This window comes from Chrysochloris asiatica, unplaced genomic scaffold (assembly GCF_000296735.1).
Source record: "Chrysochloris asiatica unplaced genomic scaffold, ChrAsi1.0 scaffold00013, whole genome shotgun sequence".
NCBI lineage: Eukaryota > Metazoa > Chordata > Mammalia > Afrosoricida > Chrysochloridae > Chrysochloris > Chrysochloris asiatica.
In genome coordinates, this window is record NW_006408531.1 from 17880384 (window position 1) to 17903063 (window position 22680).

The window sequence follows — 22680 nt, forward strand, 5'->3', positions numbered from 1 at the left end:
GTCATTGAGCAATAACATTAATATCACATACAAATAAAATTGGGCTAAAGAGAACTAAAAAATCACTGCCATAGTACATTGAGAGGGAGCTAACAGAAATTCAAGCCAGATTCAGAAGAAGATGTGGATGGAACCAGGAATATCACGGTTGATGCTAGGTGGATCTTGGCTGAAATCAGAGAATACCAGAAAGATGTTTACATATGCTTTATTGACTATGCCGATGCATTTGGCTGTCAGATATAGTAAACTATGTATAACATTGCAAAGAATGGAAATTCCAGAATACTTCATTGTGCTCATGAGGAAACTGTACATAGACAAGGAGACAGTCTGTCATTCAGAACAAGATTATGCCCGATGTTTTAAAATCAGTAAAGTTGTACGCCAAGGTTGTATCCTTTCATCATACTTATTCATTTTGTATGCTGAACAAATAATTTAAGAAGCTGATTATATGAAGGAGTACTTGGCATCAGGATTGGAGGAAAACTCATTAACAACCTAAGATATGCAGATGATACAACCTTGATTGTTGGAAGCAAAGAGGACTTGAATTACTTAGTGATGAAGATCAAAGACTTCAGCCTTCAGTATGGATTACGGCACCTCACTGCAAAGAAAACAAAAACGCTCACAACTGGACTAATGAATAATATCATGATAAATGGGAAACACAATGAAGTTGTAAAAGACTTCACTTGGCTAGCAACTATCAAATCAAATGAAAGATTGCATTAGGCAAGTCTGCTGGGAAGACCTCTTTAAAAGTGTGAAAAAGCTAAGATACTAGTTTGAGGACTAAGATGCGCCTGACTCAAGCCATGGTATTTTCAGTAGCCTCACATTCATGCGAAAGTTGGATAATGAATAAGAAAGATCACAGAAGAATTGATGCATTATGGTGTTAGTGAAGAATACTAAAAGTACTGTGAACTTCCAGAAAAACAAACAATTCTGTCTTGGAAGAAGTATTGTCAGAATGCCCCTGAAAAGCAAGGATAGCAATACTTTGTCTCTCATACGTTGGATATGTTGTCAGGAGGGAATAGCCCCTGGAGAAGAACATCGTGCTTGGGAAAGTGGAGGGTCAACAAAAGAGGAAGACCCCCAATGAGATGACAAGACACATCATCAGCAACAACAGGCTCAAATGCAAGACGGAGCAGGTTTTTGTTCTGTTGTGCATAGGGTTGCTATGAGTAGGAGCCAACTCAATGGCACTTATCAGCAGCAATCTCTACCTTTCTGAAGCTCTGCTAAATAAGTGAGCATGTCTCTTTTCTAAGACTGAGCAAGATGATAAAAGAGAAGGCAATATAAGAATAGAGAACCTTTTGAGTGCTTTGATCAGTGAATATTAAAAATATCTGATGTTGTGCATTGACTAGAAGCTTAGTTCAGCTGACCAAAAATAGTGACTTAAATAAGTTTCTTTCTTAGGTAACACTTGGAACTAGGTTGTTCAGGGCTGCTTTGGAAACACTTAGGATCAGGTATCTGAGGTCCATAGATAACTTCCCTAGACCTTATTTTTGCCAGTACTTTAATATTGGTCCATAGTGTACTATGATGGCTATTTAGAGATATCACAATGTTTGTTTAATGCATAGCCACCGATCTCTTGAGAATAAGTGAAATGCCACTAATTAATGGGAAGTGTGGTTTTGAAGGTTCTGAGTAACCCATAGAAGGTAATCTGTGAGCAGTTGTATCAGAGGAGCCGAACCAGTGTGAGTAATAAGGAATATGGAGTATTTGGTAGGGATTAAAGGAGCTCTGGTAGCGTAGTGGTTACGAATCGGGCTGCGAAACTTAAGGTCAGTGGTTTGAAACTACCAGTCGCTCCGCGGGAGAAAGATGAGGCTTTCTACTCCCGTAAAGATTTACACCCTCGGAAACCCTGTACAGGGTCGCTATGGGTTGGACCCGACTCGATGGCACTTAACAACAACAACAAATCCAACATAACTGTGGTATCAGGAAGGGAAGTCAAAGTCTGGAGGGAGATAATCAGTGGGTAAGAAAAATATCATTAGTCGGGCCACAATGGGAAGCTGGTGAAGATGTCTATGCTAGGATGAAGCTACTGCAGCCCAACAGAGCAGTCAGGCAGGAGGAAAACCTGGACATAAATAGGGAAAGCAAAGGCAACTGAACCCTGATAAGATAAACTAAAATTCCTGAGAACATGTTAGAGAGCCTGTGTCTGTCTCTGAGGAGTACCTGGGTTTGATATAGATGCTTCACACACATCTACTCACCAAAAGGTTGAAGGTCCAAGTTTACTCAGAAGCACCTCAGAGGAAATGCCTGAAGATCTACTTCTGAAAAAATCTATCACTGAAATCTTATGGAACAGTCTAACAGTTGGAGTAGCCAAGAGTCAGAATCAACTCACTGGTAACTACTGGGGTCTGTCTCTCACTGCATCAACACCATGATGCAGGTCTCTTCCCCAAAGAGCTCAGGTGACAGGTGTGCCTGGCCTAGGATTTGACATTTAAGGAGCAGATCTAGCTGACTTAATTACTCTCTCATGTCAAAGCAACCCAGCTAGGCAGCAGCAAGATGTATGGTTTACTGCCTGTCTGGAGAGCTGCACCAACCTCTCAAAAGTCACGTCAGCTTTCCAAATCTCATGCAAACTTCATTTCCTGTCAACCCTAATCCAGAACTACACAAAGCAAGGAGTTCTGTTAAATGCAATTCCAGCTTAATTAAACCAACAGTAAATCAAGTACAAACCAACACAGTAATAAACTCTGGAAAGACAGAGAATAGATGTGAATATGGAAAAAAAAATATTTCAAAAGATCAAGAGACCTGAATTCTTTCTTCCACTGCTCTGAAAGATATTTATTTCTTTTATATCAAGATACTAATTATTAAAATGTGCTACCAGCTTCTAAAAAAGAGGTAAGGTCATCTCATTAATGTCTCACAGACCTTGTCTCTTTTGCTATAAAACTGTAAAGTACTACCAATGCACTACAAAAGCTTTCATGTTTGTTTTCACAGGAACACTAGTTATTTCCCTTAAGCTGATGCCTCTCCCTCATCTCTAGTTCTGTTGTCTGATGCGGCTCCCCACCGTACCTTTCTACTTTGAGGTTGTACTGCCAGCCCAACACAGCAAGCCCAGTGCTGAATTCATTCTTCCCTTCTATCAGGCTCCCTTACAATTTCTTCTCGTTTTTTCTCCATGGAACATTCACTCTTCTAGTGACTCAAGTCTGATGCTCTAGGACCTTTTCTCAATGCAGTTAATGACCATAGGCTTTTGGGGTATTCTGCAAGAATGGATCCCATGTTCGTTTCTCCCTTTCTATTTCCCTCACCCTAATCTACCCTGGAAGAGACCTGGTCATGTAGTGGGTTACACATGGGACTGCTAACCACAAGTCAGCAATTCGAATCCACCAGTCACTCCACAGGAGAAAGATGAGACTTTCTACTTCAGTTAAGATTCACAGCCTCAGAAAAGCTATACAAGGTTGTAATGAGTCAGAACCGACTTGATAGCACACAACCACTGCCACAACCAGTTGACCCCTTAGGAGCCCTGATGTCCCTGTGGGCCCTTTAGGGGTAGACTAATGGTAGTAGTGATTGAGCTTCTAACCACTCAAAGTCAATGGTTCAAGCCTGCCATTCGGTTCCCAAACAAAAAGCTGAGACTGTCTGCTTCTGACACGATACATCAGAATCAATTCGAAAGAAGGCAGTGGATTATTTGGAGTCTACCAAGATGAGGCTTTGTGTTCCTGTAAAGATTTACAGCCTGGGAAACCTTATGCAAGGTCACTATGAGTCAGAACCAACTCCATGGCACATAGCCAACACCACCACCAACCACCCATAAGGATCCCTGGTGGTGCAATGGTTAAGTGCTTAGCTGTTAACCAAAAGTTATGCAGCAACTCTGCTTCTACTCCCATAAAGATTACAGCCAGGAAAACACTGTGGGGCATACGGGGCTGTTCTAAGTTGAAAATGGACTCAACAGCATCGGAAAACAAACACAGTCTGCTTCTCATGCTTTCACTGTGGTTCCTGGGAGACCCTTCAGCATTCCTCTTCCATTATAGACTTTCTCATTCCCATTCATCCTCCATACCAGTATTGCTAAAATAACAGTTTTCTCATGTTAGCAATGCTCACAATTTTTTATTACTTCCAACTTCCAACCATATCATAGAAGTCAAGTAATCTTCAAGATGAAAAGGTCAACATTTTCTAATGAAAAGGTCAACATTAGAATGGTCAACATTTTCCTCTTATAAGAAAGACACCAAAAGCTCAGGTAGCTTGAAATCACACAGATCTGGCACTAGAACTCGAAGCTTCTGGAACCTAATTCCATGCTCCTTCTACTACTGTAACATCCATCCTTAAGGGTAAACTCTGCCTAGGTTCCAAGGCCTTTTTTGCTGTTAAATTGAATCAGTTCTGACTCGTAGCAACCCTGTATAGGGTTTCCAAGGAGCAGGTAGTGAGCTTGATCTGCTGAGTTTACAGTTCAAACTGACCTTGTGGTCAGCACCATACCAGGACTCTAGAAGATTAAATAATGGCCTATAAAAGATACGTCCATATCCTAAGCCCCCAAACCTATGAATATGATCCTACTTGGGAAAAGGGCCTTTTTAGATATAATTAAGAATCTTATAAAATTATCTTGGACTATCAAAGTAGATCTTACATCCAATGACAAGTGTCCTCATAAGAGACACGCAGAGTAGAGCCAGTGAGACAGAGTAGAATGTTATGTAATGACAGAGTGTGTCAATCGAGTGCAGTTGGTGACTTTGATCCTCTGACCTTGCAGTTAGTAGTCCAGTGCGTATCCTACAGCATCATACCAGGACTCCATTCACAACTCTAGAGGACACTGCTTACACCATCTTCTATGGAGTTGTGCTCCAGGGCCACCATTCACATAGAAATGTATACAGATTCCACACAGACTACAAAGGGCATTGTGGGAAGGGGCAATACTTTCCTTGTCTCCGCTTCATTAGGTCTCCACACTCAAGTCAATAGACATAAAGCATGCACTGTGTTCCCTCTTCCTTCCTCTTCTGATGGATCCCAACCTTTCCTATCTTTATAATTCACTGAAAGTCTTACCTCCACTATGAGGCCACTCCACTTCCTAGAGGTCCTTATTTGTATGAACATCTAGTGTATTCTAGTATAGAGTGATTCTGTTCTGTGCTATAGTCTAAATTAAAAGTCAGAAAAGCTGTGTTGGTCTATTTGTTGGTCATATGACTTTAAGTCATTCATCTTCTCTATGGCTCTTTTGAATGTATGAAATGGACAAAATACCTATCTTATCTCACCGAATACAGTTGATGATCAAAGGTCAATGCATGTGAGTGCTTTGGATGCTGTTGCTGTGGTTGTGAACTTTCAAGTCAGTTCCAATTCATAGCACACTGTATGTGGTGTCTGAGGCAGTAAATCTTTGCAGGACCAGATGCCTCATCTTTCTCCAGTGGAGCAACTGGTAGACGTGAACCACTGCCCTTGTGGTTAGCTGTCCAGTGCTTATCCAACAGAATCACCACACACTGAACAGCAATGCTGGTGAGATGATAAATCTCTGAATTGGAGTTGAGTATAAGAAAGGAGAATAACTCTTCCATCTCCTGGCCCCTCCAGTGTAGAGCTGCACTTTTAAGGACTGACTTGGGTATTCACTGAGGACTGGAAGACAGCAGATGTCTGAAGTAGAGATTCCAATCACCTTCTCTACAAAGAACAAACAGTCATCACACATACGTAATGGGTTCTTTTAAAGCTTTTGGAAGGGGTCTGAACAGTTGTTCTTTCTTTTTCCTTTTCTCCCTAAGAGTCAGTGATTTATAACCATATTCAAGTTGTAGTTTCTTTTTCTTGGCTTCTTTTTTTCCTAAAGAAAACATGTCGTAAGAATTCTAAGCCTACCCACAAAATTTTATTCTAAAACATTAGTATAAAATGCATGTACCAGGTAGATTTGAAAGAGACATTTTATTAGGAAACAAGCTTTTCATATGAAACTTATAAACCTCATGTGATTATTACTCAGGTATTTCATTTAGAGAGTTTATTGCTTGCCATTCAAACAAATCCTTTTTGTAAATAGGAATAGGTACTTGCTGTTCCAAAGTAAAATCGAAAGCAAGATTAAACCTTAAATATGGATTAGTTTAGAACAACATTCCTCAATTGTCTTGGCATGCCTTTTTTCTGCCAGAAAAGTGTTTCTATTCTTGGTTTAAAGTATATGCCCTACATAATTTTATTTTTAGGACACCATTTTCCTGTCTGTAAAATAATGAGTTGCTCTAGAATCTAGAATTTGAAGTGGTCATAAATTGGATTCCAAGCAAACGTCTGTATTTTACTTTATGTTTTTAAAGTGTTTTTCTGAGAAGGGGTACAGTAGGCTTCCCCAGACTATCAAACTGATTCATAATCAAAGGTTAAGAATTCTTTCCCTTGATTTCTCTGAAACTAATATTAGAACTCTTCCCTCAATAAAACCAGGATCTCAGCCCCACTGACTTTCGCTGCAACCTGTTACTGAACATTCTATTGTCCATACCTCATCTTCCCATCAATCACTTCACAACATGTTGAGAATCTTAACTTGCTCTCCATGGTGTTTCTGATCATTTTACCTCTTCTTTCCTGAGAATGTATCCATCCTAGTTCAAGCTTCATGGTAGAACCAGACATTTCCAATGTTGTGAAGACAGAGTGCCATGTGAAGATTTCTCTTCTAGTCACACCTCAGAAGTACAGATCAGCTGAAAATGAAGGCATAAAGTTTTTTTCATGAGTTCATTTGAGGGAGCATTTGTATAGAAACTTAAACCAACCTGTTGCCATTGAGTCGATTCCTATAGCACAGAAGAGAATTACTTTATAGGATTTCCAAGACAGTAAATCTTTACAATATTGGATACCACATCTTTCTCCCTGCTGCTGGTAAGTTTGAGCCACCAACTTCTAGGTTTAACAGCAGAACTCTTAAGTTAACCACTGTGCCACTCTGGCTCCTTAAAGAAACCTGATGTGTTGTTGTTATTAAGTACTGTGGAGATAGTTCTGACTCAGTGACCCTGTATTGAGTTTCCAAAGAGCAGCTAGTAGGTTTGAACTGCCAACCTTGTGGTTAATAGTTCAGTGTATTAACCGCATGCAAGCAGGGCTCCTTTGACTCACAATAGGGGTTCAATAAATATTTTGGAGTTGAATAAAAAAAGTGATCTTCCCTGGATTTGCTATATCCTGGTCTCCTCTGGTATGGATTTAAGTCACTATCTAGGGAATGAGAGATGTGTAGTTTGTGTGGAAGCCAGTGCACATTTGACTGAAAGTTTTATCTAAATAAAGCCACTCAGTTGAGGATTCCAGATTAATGACAACATCTGGAGACAAAAGAAGGTTCATATTTAAAGTTTACTAAAATTAAGGCCAGTAACAAACTTAGGGTATTAAGTAGAATGTTCATTCCCAAGTTATTCCATTTTTTTCTCTAAATATTAGACTCAGTCTGTCCCCTTAGAAAAAGATTGAAGTAAGTCACACAGTGGGATATTTGATTTAATAACTGAATGCATTTAAATGTGACTCTTAAAAAACTAAAGAAAGAAATTTGTTTCTTTCTTTAGTTTTTCTAAGAGAAATATGTGATAATCTGGACCTGGAATTTAGGATAAGAGGTGTTATTTTTGCTTAGCAGATTAACATAATAGTTTCTAGAAATAATTCAGTGGATAATCTCAGGTTTAAGAATCACATTAAATCCCTTAGGTGTGATTGTGCAATTCAAAGTTAACAACATTAATAAAGGATCTTTGTAGAAAAATCATGTCACGACATGAAGAATGATACATGGATTACAATTTACCCCACTTGCAAGCTCCACTCACAAGTGAGCCTGCTGAAGTTTTATAGCTGCTAACAAAGACTCAAGACTCCTTGGTTAGAGGCAAAGGAGAGGTTATTCCTCATAAAGATAGCAATAGCTCGAATAGCAGCCTTTACATTGGTTCCCAGGACCTGATCTCCACAGGGCACCAACATGAGAGCTAGATACCTGCACACACAATGGTTTGTTTTACATGAGGATGAACTTCTAAGCTTAGGAAAACTGAGTGTCTTCTAATAGATAGTAAACCCACTTGGTCTTTTCCTCAGAGGGCAACATTATCTTGATTTTACTGAATAGCAAACAAACCTGCCTTTTGCTCTAGAAGGAGATACTGTCCTTTGAGGGACTTCTGGGTGGATTCAAACCTCCACTTTTTCAGTTAGAGGTTAAGGGTGCAAACCATTTGTACCAACCAGAGCAACACAGAGAGACCATTTTAAGTGCTTACCTTCATTTTCCAGCATTCCTTTGAAACCCTATACAGGGTTGCTATGGGTTGGAACCGACTCGATGGCACTTAACAACAGCAACAAGGGATAATTAAAGAGCATTGGCATTACTGTAGGATAAGCACTGGACTACTTACCACAAAGAAGTTCAAACCGACCAGCTGTTTCTCAGGAGAAAGACAAGCCTTCCTGACTCCTGTAAAGATTTACAGCCTTGGAAACCCTTAGGAGCTCACAGAGTCACTATGAGTTAGAATTGAATGAATAGCAATCAGTATGGGATCATTATGAAGGAGCACTTGTTAAGATAGAGTTAAAACCATACTTGGCCTCTTCTGAATCTTTAGTGCCCAAGACTTAAGCATTCAGCTACTAACCCAAAGGCTGGTAGTTAAATTCACCCGTCAGCTTCATGGGAGAAAGATCTGGCACTCAATCTCTGTAAAGATTACAGCCAAGGAAACAGAATGGGGTAGTTCTCCTCTGTCACATAGTGGTGCCATGACTCCAAGTTGATTTGCTGACACCTAATACCAACCAGGGGGTAATTATGGGATTCAGGGTGGCCACACAGTTAAGTACACAACTGCTATCTAATACGTTGCTGGTTTGTATCCATCTAAGGCACCTCAAAAAAAGAGTTGGTTATCGGATTTCAGATGGTCACAGCATTGAAACCCTATGAAGTTCATTGTTGTTGTTATGTACTATGGAGTTGGTTCCGACTCATAGTGACCCTGTATAGGGTTTCCGAGGCTGTAAATCTTTACGGGAGCAGAACGCCTCATCTTTCTCCCACGGAGCGGTAGTTGCGAACTGCTGACCCTGAGGTTTACAGCCCAATTCGTAACCACTACGCTACCAGAGCTCCTTATGGAGTTCATTATGACTTTGTAATGTAAGGGTCACCATGAGTTGGAATCAACTTGACAGCAAATGGTTTTCATCTGATAGCTACGTACCTTTAAACAAAAGATCTATTGCATAAATTGCTATTTTTAAAATAGGAAAGTTTTATTATCAAATGTAGCCATTACAGAATACTATCTACATAATGGGTTTGTGTAAGTGTGCCAACCTTAGAATCTTTCCAAACTCTTCCTTTCTTTTTTAAAATCCTGTCTTTGTTGTTAAGTGCTATCAAGTCGATTCTAACTCATAGTGACCTTATATACAGTTTTTGAGGCTATAAATCTTTGCAGGAGCAGAAAGTCTCATCTTTCTCCCATTGAGCAGCCGACTGTGTGGTCTGAAGTCCAGTATTAATCCTACAGGCCATCTGCTGTTGTTGTTGTTAAGTGCCATCGAGTCAGTTCCAACTCATAGTGATCCTGTATCGGGGTCCCACGGAGCAGCTGATGGGTATGAATTACTAACCTTGTGGTTCACAGCCCAGTGCAGATCCTACAACGCCACACCAGGACACCACTAATTTTCATACAACTATCCCTTCTTCCAACCAATTAGTTAAATTAAAGATTGTTTCTGTTTGGCTCACATGGTAAATTCAGTTTTCTGGTGCTATTCATTACAATAATGCATAGCATTTAATAAGAGCATATGGTTCTACGTGACATTTGTACCCAAACAAAAGAAAGAGGACACACTTGAAATATGAGCTTTTAGTTAATGAAATTCATTTCCCTTTTTAAAGTTAGATAATGCAGCAGTAATACAGAACCCAAGGACCTAAACTGCCTTTTTGTAGTATAAGGGGAATTCTACCCATGGCAAGATGAAACCATCAGTGAGGACGTCTGCAGCCACACCAACAGCAACTGCTCACCCAAACAGCACTGCTTAACTCTCTTCCCACAGAAGTCCAGGTGTTATTGTTGTTGTTAAGTGCCTTCGAGTTGCTTCTGACTCATCGCAACCCTTTATAGGGTTTCCATGGAATGGCTGATCTGGTAGCGTAATGGTTACGAATCGGACTGCAAACCGCAAGGTCAGCAGTTCAAAACTACCAGCTGTTCCACAGGAGAAAGATGAGGCTTTCTGCTCCCGTAAAGATTTACAGCCTCGGAAACCCTGTACAGGGTCACTGTGAGTCGGAACTGACTCCCCGACATAAAACCACCAACAACCAAGGAATGGCTGGTGGGTTTTAACTGCCCATCTTGCAGTTAGCAGTCCAGTGCTTATCCTTCAGGAGCACACCAGTATGCCTCTTGTTATTGTTGTTGTTGTCAGATGTTATCGTTTCGGTACCGACTCATAGCCACCTTATGCACAGCAGAATGAAACACTGTCCGATCCTGGGCCAACCTCGCAATTGTTGCCATGCTTGAGTCCATCGATGCTGCCACTTTGCTGCCACTTGGCCAATCCATCTCGTTGGGGGTCTTCCTCTTTTTCTCTGACCCTCCACCTTACCAAACATGATATCTTTCTCCAGCGACTGCTCCCTCCTGACAATATGTCCAAAGTATAAGAGACCAAGTTTGGCCATCTTGGCCTCCAAGGAGCACTCTGGCTACACTTCTTCTAAACGGATCTATTGGTTCTTTTGGCAGTCCATGGCACTTTCAATATTCTCCTCCAACACCATAACTCAAAAGCATCAATTCCTCTCCAGTCTTCCTTATTCATTGTCCAGCTTTCACATGTATATGAGGTTACTGAAAATACCATGGCTTGGGTCGGGCGCAATTAGTCCTCAAGCTGACATCTTTGCTCTTCAACACTTTAAAAAGGTCTTGTACAGCAGATTTGCCTAATGCAATACGTCGTTTGATTTCTTGACTGCTGCTTCCGTGAGTGTTGATAGTTGATCCAAGAAGAATGAAGTCCTTGACAACTTCAATATTTTCTCTATTGATAAGAATGATGTTTATTGGTCCAGTGGTGAGGATTTTTGTTTTCTTTACATTGAGATGTAATCCATACTGAAGGCTGTGTTCTTTGATCTTTATCAGTAAATATTTTAGGTCTTCTTCACTTTCAGCAAGCAAGGTTATATCATCTGCATATTGCAGATTGTTAATGAGTCTTCCTCCAATCCTTATACCATTTTTTTCTTCATATAACCCAGCTTCTCAGATTATTTGCTCAGCATACAGGTTGACTAAGTATGGTGAAAGCATACAACCCTGTCGGACACCTTTCTTAATTTTAAACCATTCAGTATTGTTAGTTGACATAAAAATTGATTCAGACTCATAACAACCTCTGGTGTGCTGAGGAAAGCTGCTCCCTAGGGGTTTCAAGACTACGACCTTTTAAAAGCAGACCACCAGGCTTGTTTTCCGCGGTACCTCTGGGTAGGTTCAAACTGCCAACTGTGGCTAAGAGTCCAGGGCTTAACCACTTTTTTACATTTTGCCAGTTAGGGACTCCTAACTACTGTCTTATTCCCTTGAAATGTGTAAGTATTGGGCACTAAAGATATTGAAGAGGCCAAGTAAGGTTTTAACCCTATCTTAATATTAACACAAGCATTCACTTGTTAGTTTTTTACTTTACAGAATACGGGGTTAAATTTTTTTCTAGGAAACATTTGCAACATAACAAAGCTAAAATAGTTTTCTGATTGAAGTGAAAAGAAACAAAAAATGAAAGAGAACAACATGAAATATAACATGTGAAGCCTTGACATTCAGTTATAGTTCAGCTGGTAAAGATTTGTTTTGCATTTTTAGTCCTAATTCAAAGTCTGCAAATTGGCCTTCGTATACCCCTGAGGGCTCATTTTTGATGGAGTGCTCCTTCAATCATACTTTTAAGTCAATCAATTTCCAAGTCTTCAAGTTCCAAAACTCTGTTTCCTAAAAGCTCTCCAATTATAATTGTTCTCCCACTGACAAAAAGTGCGTCTATTTATTACCCATTAGAAATCTTATTAGGACACATGGCCCAAATTACAAAAACCTCAAGAATATGAATAAAAAAGATGATTGGAAATAAGAGGGAGTTTGAAAATCATGAAAAAATTCCATGACCATTGACTCCATTACCCCATGCACTTTTGAAATTCCTTCCTATTTGTGCAGGTGTTGATAAATGACACTAATAACTACACAATAGTCCTCTCATAAGTCAAGATGTTTCCAAAATTTGGTTTCAGCAAAACTAAAGGATGGCCTAATCAATTTAACAGCTAGTATATCATTATAATAAAAACTTGTTATTAATTCAAAAGAAAGAGTGCCATGACAATTGTAAAACTTCTCAAGTACCCTTTCTATTTTCATTCTTAAGAACAGTTATTTCATCTATCATAAAAGGAAAAATGGACTGTGTTATTCTGGATATACATGATATTCACCCACAGATACATAGTAAAGAAAAAAATCCATAGCTATCTTATTTTCAATACAGTTTCACATTTCATGTTGAAAAGTTATATCTAAAAGTTCATAGTCTATGCTCATAGTTTTGATCTATTTTGAATACCTTGTGACTATGTTTCTTAAAGGAGTGATGTTATTTTTGTTAGGTGCTATCAACTCAGTTTCAACTCCTAGCCACCCTGTATAGGGTTTTCAAGGCTGTAGATCTTCACTGGAACACAAAGCCTCATCTTTCTCCTTCAAAGCTGTTGGTGTGTAAAAACTGCCAGTCTTGTGGTTAGCAGTTTAGTGTTTACTTTACAGTGCTATCAACCCTCCTAAAATGAATGATACTATGTGATATCAAATAGTGATAATGTGTAAAGGCTACTGGAACATTTAAAAAAGTGATATAATGGTTCATTTTTTCAATGTTAGAGTTTATAACACAATAGAAATTGCATCCTTTGCTATTATTTAAATCTATAATGAGAAAATGTTAGATGTCAACTGAAAAATGAAAGAAAGTAATTTGTACCTCAAATTATTTTAAATGTAAACCTTGCACAAGCATCAAATTTTGGACTCGACACCCAAAGAATTATTTTTACCCATCAGTACCTGATCACAAAAGTGTTCCATTTTTAACTCTGGAACTCTTAATTGAGACTTATTATCTCTAGTTTAATTTTCCCTAGGAATATACTTTAAAAGCTTGTTCCAGTTAGTTTTCCCTAGAAATCATAAAGACTAAAACATTGGGAACTACTGAGGTTTCATTTCACTGCTTTTCTTGGCTTGATATTTAAGTAATCCAAGACATTCTTGTTAAACACTACGTTTATTTTCCGAAAGCGTATGACAATTCAAGCACAATTCAAGGAGACTGAAAGGAATGGGGATGCCAAAAGAAAAGGAAATGAAAGCTAACACATCTTTGCTGGTGTTGGAGATGAGGATCCATAGTGGAGTATATTTTTTAAAGAGTATAAAACTTTTCCACTTAGGGAAATTTTAATGCCACAATTTAAGCATCTGGCTGGAAGGAAATGGGCATGTTCTCTCTCAATTTCCCATTTTCAGTACCCATTTTAAAGTTAGGTGAGCTGAATGCTACTTACAAAAGCAATAGAACTGTAGGTTTGGGCCTCAGGCCTACAAAGTGTGGAACGCTGGCTTCCTGTCAAATCCACTCTGCAGTCTGAGTAGAACTTTCCCCATAGTTGCTAGGCGTTTTCTGGTAAGGGTTCCAAGACCTCCAAGAGTCTTTCAAGCCCAAATAAGAATGCCAACCTTGTATTACAGGTGGTTCAGAAAGAGCTCAAGCCAAATGGAATGTGAGCAGGGTTTCAATCTGAGAACACAGTGAGTTAAATTGACAGCTTCTGTGTGCAGACTGTGTCAGTGGCCAGAAAGACATAGGAGGGAGGCGAGAGGCAAAGGCATTTACACATGGGGCTATAGGAACACTGTGAGTCAGAATTAACATATATGTCTACCATATATCTATATGTATATTCATATATGTATAACCATACGTAGGAGGCCTGGTGTGGCGCAAAGGGTTAATACGCTGGATTGCAAGATCCGTTTGAACTGTAAGGTTGGCAATTCAAGCTCACCAGCTGCTCCTTGGAAACCATATACAGGGTTGCTATGAGTCAGAACCAACTCGGAGGCACTTAACAACTACCATGCTTAGGAGTGCTGGTGGTGCTGTAGGATAAGCACTGGCTGGGTAATCACAGTGTTGTTGTTGTTGTTAGGTGTCATTGAGTCAGCACCAACTCATAGTGACTTTATGCACAGCAGAACGAAACAATGTCCGATCCTGGGCCAACCCCACTACCGTTGCCACACTTGAGTCCATCGATGCTGTCACCTGGCCAGTCCATCTCGTTGGGGGTCTTCCTCTGTTTCTCTGATCCTCCATCTTACCAAGCATGATATCCTTCTCCAGTGACTGTTCCCTTCTTATAACATGTCCAAAGTATGAAAGATGAAGTTTAGCCATCCTGGCCTCCAAGGAGCACTCTAGCTGCACTTCTTCCAAAACAGATCTATTGGTTCTTTTAGCAGTTGATGGCACTTTTAGTATTCTCCTCCAACACCACAATTCAAAGGCATAAATTCTTCTACAATCTTCCTTATTCACTGTCCAGCTTTCACATTCATATGATAGGCAGTTCTAACTCACCAGACACTCCTCCAGAGAAAAATGAGGCTTTCTGCTCCCATAAAGATTCACAGCCTCAGAAACCTATACAGGGTCACAATGAGCCGGAACCAATTCATCAGCATTAACAACAACAGGGCTAAGTCCCACTGCTTGTCTTTCAGTTTGTCACACTGTGGGGGCTTGCATGTCACTGTGATGCTGGAAGCTATGCCACAGGTATTTCAAATACCAACAGCGTTACCCCCTGGTGGATGAGTTTCAGGAGAGCTTCTAGACTAAGACAGACTAGAAAAAAAGGCTGGAGATATATTTCCAAAAACTAGCCAATGAAAACCATATGGACCACTGCCCAACTCACTTGCTTTGGATATGTCATGGGGAAGAATCAATTGCTGGATGAAAACATTGGGTTTTGGTAGAGGACCACTGACAGTGTGGGAGACCTTCAGTGTGATGGACTTTAACAGGCTGGCAATAATTAGGATGAAACCAGGCCAGGCAGGGTGTCATTGTGTTGTACATAAGGCCACCATGAGTCAGAGATGATGCAATGCAACAATCTCTACCTACAACTAAGTCATTTAGATTTAAGCCAAGTCTATCCAGTCAATTAGATGCAGAGAAATTATAGCATATTTATCCTTCACGGTCTTTTGAAGACACTGTGCAGCCATGAGCACTCTGCCTGCACACTTCCTTTGGTTCTGGCAGATTCTGACAGGTACCCCTGGCTATTTAATACCAAATGAAATATGAGTTCCAACATCTGTGGACAATGACTCTCAGCAAGTTCATAATTTCTTCAGTCACTTCAACCTTAACAATATGGGCACACAGTGACATTTATAGGTACAAATTGCTGAGATAGTCCTGGAATGATGGAGTTGGGAGTGCAATAATAAGAGGCCAGGAGAATTGCTTCAGGGTTGATTAAACTTCAGTGACTATTCCTGAAGATTTCAATGTCTCTCTATTTTGTCAATGTCTATTCTGTGATTTCCTTACAAGCAAATAGGACAGAGTAGCCCATAGTGGCCTATCATCAGGTTAAGGGATAAGAGGGATGCTTTCTTTCCCTGGGAGAGGGCAGTGTGACCAGAGAGAAGTATCGCTTCCACTGGACAGTGAATGGGAGCATTCGTGTGTGACAACAACTTAATTTTCCTTGGGTAGAAATTGGGCTGAGTCTCAGGAGAAAACATCAATGCTTTTAAGAAAACTTTCACCTATTAATATAAGTATCAGTGGTTTATGCTTTTGTGCTCTTTAATTGTGAACTGAATCAGAGCTTCTCCATTCTTTCTGGTCTGGGCATTCATAGCATCTCTCCAAGGAACACTGAGGCTGGTAAGAATCCTACGCAATCTTGCTCCACCGTCTGCAATAGATGATTTACTGCAATACATTCTATCCTGCTGCGAGTACCACTTTTAAATTTTTGACTCTTTAAAAATCTGTGACTTTATGGTTCTGAAATTATTGTTAAGACAACTTTCTTATTGTTGACTTGACAGGCTCCATCTGAAGAGGTTGAACCATCCTTTTCAAACAATGGTCAGTTGTTGGCCTGCCCAGTTTGTTTTGTTAAATAAACCAAGGATCCAATTCCTGAGTTCTTTCTATTAGATCACCAAAGAAGAATAAGCATTCTGCAAGGATACAATTTTCTTAGAAATGTCAGGTATAGGTTTTGCCTGATCTGAAGTTCTTATCAGAACAGGGACTGATAGAACTCGTTTTCAATACTTAGTTAATTGCTTACCAACTGGTTAAACCGCCCAAGGACTTGGTTCAGCTATTGTGTTGATCGTAAAACAGATTTTCAGTATGTATCTTGGATTTTTCTCTGCAAGCTCTTGACAGTTCAGACCGAGCACACATAACTGTGCTTTGCACAACCGGCTCCCCTTCTTATTGGTCAACTCTACCACAGTCTACAACAGCAACATCAGCTGATTCTCATCAGAGGTCAACCTAACTCTGAGGGCCCTGGTTATGTTTCTCCCCAAATCCCACCAAATAATCCCAAAATGAAATGCAGGGAGGGAAGAGTGGAGAGGGCTGAGGGGCAATGAGGTGGACGAAAAGTGGAGCAAAAAACCTTTGGCTAACTTTTCTATTAAAAGAAAATTCCCTCAACTTCCTCCTTATGGCAGTTGGGTCAAAAGGCATTAAGGAACCCTGCAGCTTCCCTTCCAACCAGTGGCGTGATGAAGATTGATATGTGCATAGATTATTTAGATTTATAAAATGGATTCCTGTGATTAAATCTTGTATTGGCCCAAGGAAGAGTCATCACTACAAAGGCCTTACCTTTGTAGTGAATTACACAGAAACCATTCCATTCAGAGACAGATCCTTAATCTTGCAGAGCCCAGAGCAGCATTGCCTGTGCATTGTACAGTTTGGTCTCCAATGATGGAATCTGCCGGAACCTAGTGAGTCTTCTGGAAAGGGGGGGAAGTGGAGAGGTGATCATGGAATTTTATTTTTAAATCCCCTATAATTTAAAATAATGATAATAATGTTGCATTTGTTACATGCCCTAAATGTAACCTATATCAGTTCATTTGGAGAAGATACTCCCCCAAAATTCATCCTTCTGTGATTCAATTTAATTTGTCTTATTTTAAAATAGCAAATTTTCTACAAGCAAATGTTTTCTCTACAGAATGAGACCTTGTCAAGAACAGCCAATTATTAGCATAGAGGCACAGCTCAGTCCTGGCACAGATGACTAACGTGGTTGCTGGCTGTGGGACTGCTTCCCAGCTTCTTGCGTCTTTCTCCTCTGGGATACGTACCGGTTGCTGTCAAGTTGACTATCTCATGCCAACACTATGTGTGCCAGAGAAGAACTGTGTTCCTTAGAGATTTTAATGGCTGATGTTTTAGAACTAGATCATCAGACCTTTCTCTGAGCTATACCTCTGTATGGACTTGAATTGCCAACCCTTTGGTTAGTAATCAAGCACATTAACCATTTGTGCCCCACAGGGGATGTTGTTGTTGTTAGGTGCCATCCAGTCAGTACCGATTCATAGCGACCCTGTACACAACAGAACGAAACACTGCCCAGTCCTGGGCCAACCTTACGATAGTTGCTACGCTTGAGTCCACTGATGCTGCCACTTTGCCTATCCATCCCACTGGGGGTCTTCCTCTTTTTCTCTGACCCTCCACCTTACCAAACATGATATCCTTCTCCAGCGACTGGTCCCTCCTGACAATATGTCCGAAGTATGAGAGACGAAGTTTGGCCATACTGGTCTCCAAGGAGCACTCTGGCTGCACTTCTTCCAATACAGATCTGTTGGTTCTTTTGGCAGCCCATGGCACTTTCAATATTCTCCTCCAACACTACAACTTAAAAGCATCAATTCACAGGGAATGGTCAGTATATAAATGCCAGCTTTCCAACACAAGGGAAATTAGTGAGCAATGAGCCAGGCCTGGGACCTGTACACTCCACATACATTTATTCATTAACAAATGCTTATTGAGCCACTACTGAGAAAGCAGAGCAATGAAAAAGCATGTGCTCCAAGGCCTGACTGCCAGGACTCGATGCCACCGCTGCCTCGTACAAGCTCTGTGACCTTGGCATGTCTTTAACTCCTCTCAACCAGTTTCTTCTTGTGTCAAAGAGAGCTTGTAATTGCTCTACCCTGTAGGGCTTTGGGGAGCATCAGGTGAGAGAATGTTCAGCCCACAGTAAGAATTTTTAGCAATTTTGTTAAGCAAACTGAGTTTGATAGGCTGTAAGCAGAGGACAAGTTAATTTGTTTCTCCACTGCCCTTTCTAACCCCATTAGGCAGGCGCCATCACACTCCCTGTCACTCTTAGATAATAAAAAAATCCTCTGATTTATTGTAGTGTCAACAAGAGTCTCGTTTCAGGAATTTAAATGTTTCATCTAGTAGAATAATCAAATTCTCTGAATGCTATTTAATTTAGAGCTTCTCTCCACTAGTTTGCCATTGCCCTAGGCCAGGAAGCCAACAAGCAGCGAAGAGCTCAGCAGTGGGCTTCCGTCTACCTTCCTAGCTCTATTTCCTACCTGCTCAGTAGCTATGATTTTAGACTTCTCCAAGGTTAGAGGGAAAGGAGTTTACAGGAAAGGACACAGCCTCACATCAGGAACCATTGGGATCTGGCACAATTGCTGCTGACTTGGCAGATGTCCAAAACCAGCTCTCTTGTTAGGCAGGTAGCTCCAGCCTCTGCCCCTCCTATTTGAAGTTTGTAGGCTAGTGTCAGATATTAGTGTCTTCTGTCCTTCCCAGCTCCAGGAAACCTTTGTGAAGCTCTCTTAGTGATTCTCCTAAATCCTTTCTCTCTTGGTTAGAGGTGAGGAGAAAGCATATCATTCCTCCATCATACCCAGGGCAGAAATAGCAGTTTTCTAACCCTACATCCATGCAGGACCAGTGCAGTGATCAAGGACTTGCGTGGTGTCAATGGGTTTTCATTAATTGGATTGTCCCTGCTCACTTTTCCTCTTCTTCCAGTGCCCTGGCTGGTGCTCAGTGAAATTTTTCCTGGTGGGATTAGAGGACGAGCCATGGCTTTAACTTCTAGCATGAACTGGGGCATCAACCTGCTCATCTCTCTGACCTTTTTGACTGTAACTGGTAAGAAATTATGATTTTCCTCTGATGTGTTTTATGCTCTGAGAACAATGTTAAGAAATCACATTCATGTTAAATATGTGTATATTAATAGGAGTCCTGGTGTGGCTCTGTAGGATAAGCACTGGACCTTACGGTCAGTTTAAATCATATGACTGGTGGTTCAAACTCACCAGTCACTCCTCAGAAACCCTATACAGAGTCACTATGAGTCAAAACTAACTTGACAGCACTTAACAACAGTGACATCGCATGGACATTTTTAAACAGAGTCAAAAGTAGACAGAATGGCAACACATTTAATGTACCTGTTGCACAACTTCTAGCAGTTATCAATTATAATTAATTTGTGAGAGGCTTAAAAAAATTCATGGACAAATGGAATTAAAAGATCATACAACTTTTCCATGAACTTTTTGAAGTCCCCTCTCATAACTCCACCTCATTTTCCCACCATGTTATTTGGAGTCATATCCCAGACATAGTGATGTTTTGTCTGTAAAATGTCAACATGGTTCTCTAAAAGATGAGACATTAGAAAAATAGTCATAACATCCTTATCACACACACCTGAAATATTAATAATTGTTCCTGAATCAAACATTCAATCTGTGTTCATATTCCACTAGTTCTCTTGTCATTGCTTGTGTATGTGGGTTTTTAAGTAGTTTGTTTGAATAAGTATCCAAATACATAGTTTACAACTGGTTTTTATGTCTTATGATTTATGGATTTAATCTCCATTTCTTTGTTGTTGCTAAAGAAATTGGGTTATCTGTTTCATAGTTTTCTCCTGTTTGGAATTGACTGATTGCCTTTATGTCACATGTCTTCTGTTCTTTGTGTTTCCTGTAAATTGAAATTTACCTCTAGATACTTGAAGAGGGGTTTTTGTTGTTGTTGTTGGTTAACTGGTTAATTTACAAACTTGTACATACCTGATGGGAGCATGGTGGCTCTGTACAATATGCACTGAACTACAAACCACAAGGTCCACGGCTCGAACCTGCTAGCTACTCCCATGAATTTTAAAGCATCAAAAACCCCACTGGTCACTCTGAGTTGGGACCGACACGACAGCAGTTAACAACAACATAGCTGATGTTGGAGGATTCTTCCATCTGGAAGAATTATTATCTAAAATACTTCTCAAAAGAGTATTTCTTCTGAACTATTTTTCTACCATCAAGTATGGATCATATTATTGCTATGAGATGCCATTGAGTTGGCTTTGACTTACAGTGACACTGTGCACACAGAACGAAACACTGCCCAGTCCTGCGCCATCCTCACAATTCTTGTTACCCTTGAGCCTGTTGCTGCTACTCTGAAAATCCATCTCAATGGGGGTCTTATTCTGTTTTGCTTATTCCCTTCGCTTTACCAATTAAGTGTTCTGGAATATCCATTCTTCTCAATGTTATCCATAGCTTGTCATGATCCGCATAATCAAAAGCCTTTGCATAGTCACTAAAGCACAAGTAAACATCTTTCTGGTATTCTATGCTTTCAGCCAAGATCCATCTGACAGCAGCAATGATATCCCTAGTTTAATGTCCTCTTCTGAATCCAGCTTGACTTTCTGGCAGCCAGTTTTTTAATTATCTTGAGCAAAATTTTACCTGCATGCATTATTAATGATATTGCTCAGTGATTTCCATATTTCATTGGCTCATCTCTCTTTGGAATGAGCATAGTTATGGATCTCTTCCAATTGGTTAGCCAGATGGCTGTCTTCCAAATTTCTTGGCATAAATAAGTGAGCATCTACAGTGCTGCATTAGTTTTAGTTTGTTGAAAGATTTCAATTTGTATTCTTCCATCAATTCCTGGAGCCTTGTTCTTTGCCAGTGTCTTCATGGCACCTTAGACTTCTTCCTTCTGTGCAATCAGTTCTTGATCATAACTCCCTTTTAAGATGGTTGAATATCTACTATTTCTTTTTGATACAGTGACTCTGTCTATACCTTCCATCTTTTGTTGCTGCTTTCTGCAACATCCAATATTTTGCCCAAAGAATCCTTCAATATTTCAAATCAAGGCTTGAATTTTTTCTTCAATTCTTTTAGTTTGAGAAACACTGAGTGTTTCTTTCCTTCCCTTTTGGTTTTCTAACTCCAAGTCTTTGCACATTTCATTATACTACTTGACTTTGTTTTCTCAAGCTACCCTTTGAAATATTCAGTTTAGCTCTTTTACTTCCTCATTTCTTCCATTTGTTTTAGCATCTTTATGCTGGAAAACAAGTTGTAGAGTCTCTTCTGACATCTATTTTCATATTTTCTTTCTTTCCTACCTTTTTATGACATTTTGTTTTGTTCCTGTATGTTGTACTTGATGTCATCCCACAACTCTTCTGGTCTTTTGTCATTAGTGTATAATGCATCAAATCTGTACTTAATTGGGATATGTTCCAGGTCATATTTTGACTCTCATGGACTTGGTTTAATTTTTTTTCAGCTTCAGCCTGAACCACAGGCTGCCCCTGACCTTGTTTTGGCTGATGATATGGAGTTTTCCCACCATCTCTTCCCACCAATGTAGTTAATTTGTATTCCCTCTGATGAGGTTCATGTGTATAGTTGCCTTTTATCTTATTTTAAAAGGGTATTTGCAATGAGCAAGTCACTGGCCTTGCAAAAATCTATCATGTGATCTCCAACATCATTTCTATCACCAAGGCCATACTTTTCAACTACTGATCCTTCCTCTTTGTTTCCTGCCTTTGCCTTCTAACCTCCAGCAATTATCAACCCATCTTGATTGCATGCTCGATCAAGTTCAGACTGAAGACATTGGTAGGATTCTTCAGTTCCATTAGCACTGACTTCAGTGGCTGGTGCATAAATTCAAATAATAGCAGTATTAATTGTTCTTCCTTATAAACATATGGATGTTATTCTATTATAACAGCATTCTACTTCATAATAGATCTTGAAATGTCCTTGTTGATGATAAAGTTGTTGTTCCTGACACAGTAAACCATATGACTTTCAGTTTAAAAATGGCCAATTCCTGTCCATGTCAGCTCACTAATGCCTAGGACATCAATCTTTATACACTCCATTTCATTTTGACAACTTCCAGTTTTCCTAGATTCATACTTCATACATGCCATGGTCTGATTATTAATGAATATTTACAGCTGTTCCTCCTCATTTTGAATTGTGTCCCATCAGCAGGTCTCGGAGCCTTACTCCATTTGGGTCATCACAG

The 22680-nt window shown here is 39.9% G+C and overlaps 1 protein-coding gene across 1 annotated transcript in view; it reads left to right on the forward strand.

The window, feature by feature from the left end:
* The window catches only part of SLC2A12 (solute carrier family 2 (facilitated glucose transporter), member 12), a 75978-nt gene that overhangs the window by 33563 nt on the left and 19735 nt on the right, over nucleotides 1–22680 (forward strand). The window contains exon 3 of the mRNA XM_006834718.1: nucleotides 19345–19467. Coding sequence (XP_006834781.1) covers nucleotides 19345–19467 — 123 coding nt within the window. The remainder of the gene's footprint in view (nucleotides 1–19344; nucleotides 19468–22680) is intronic.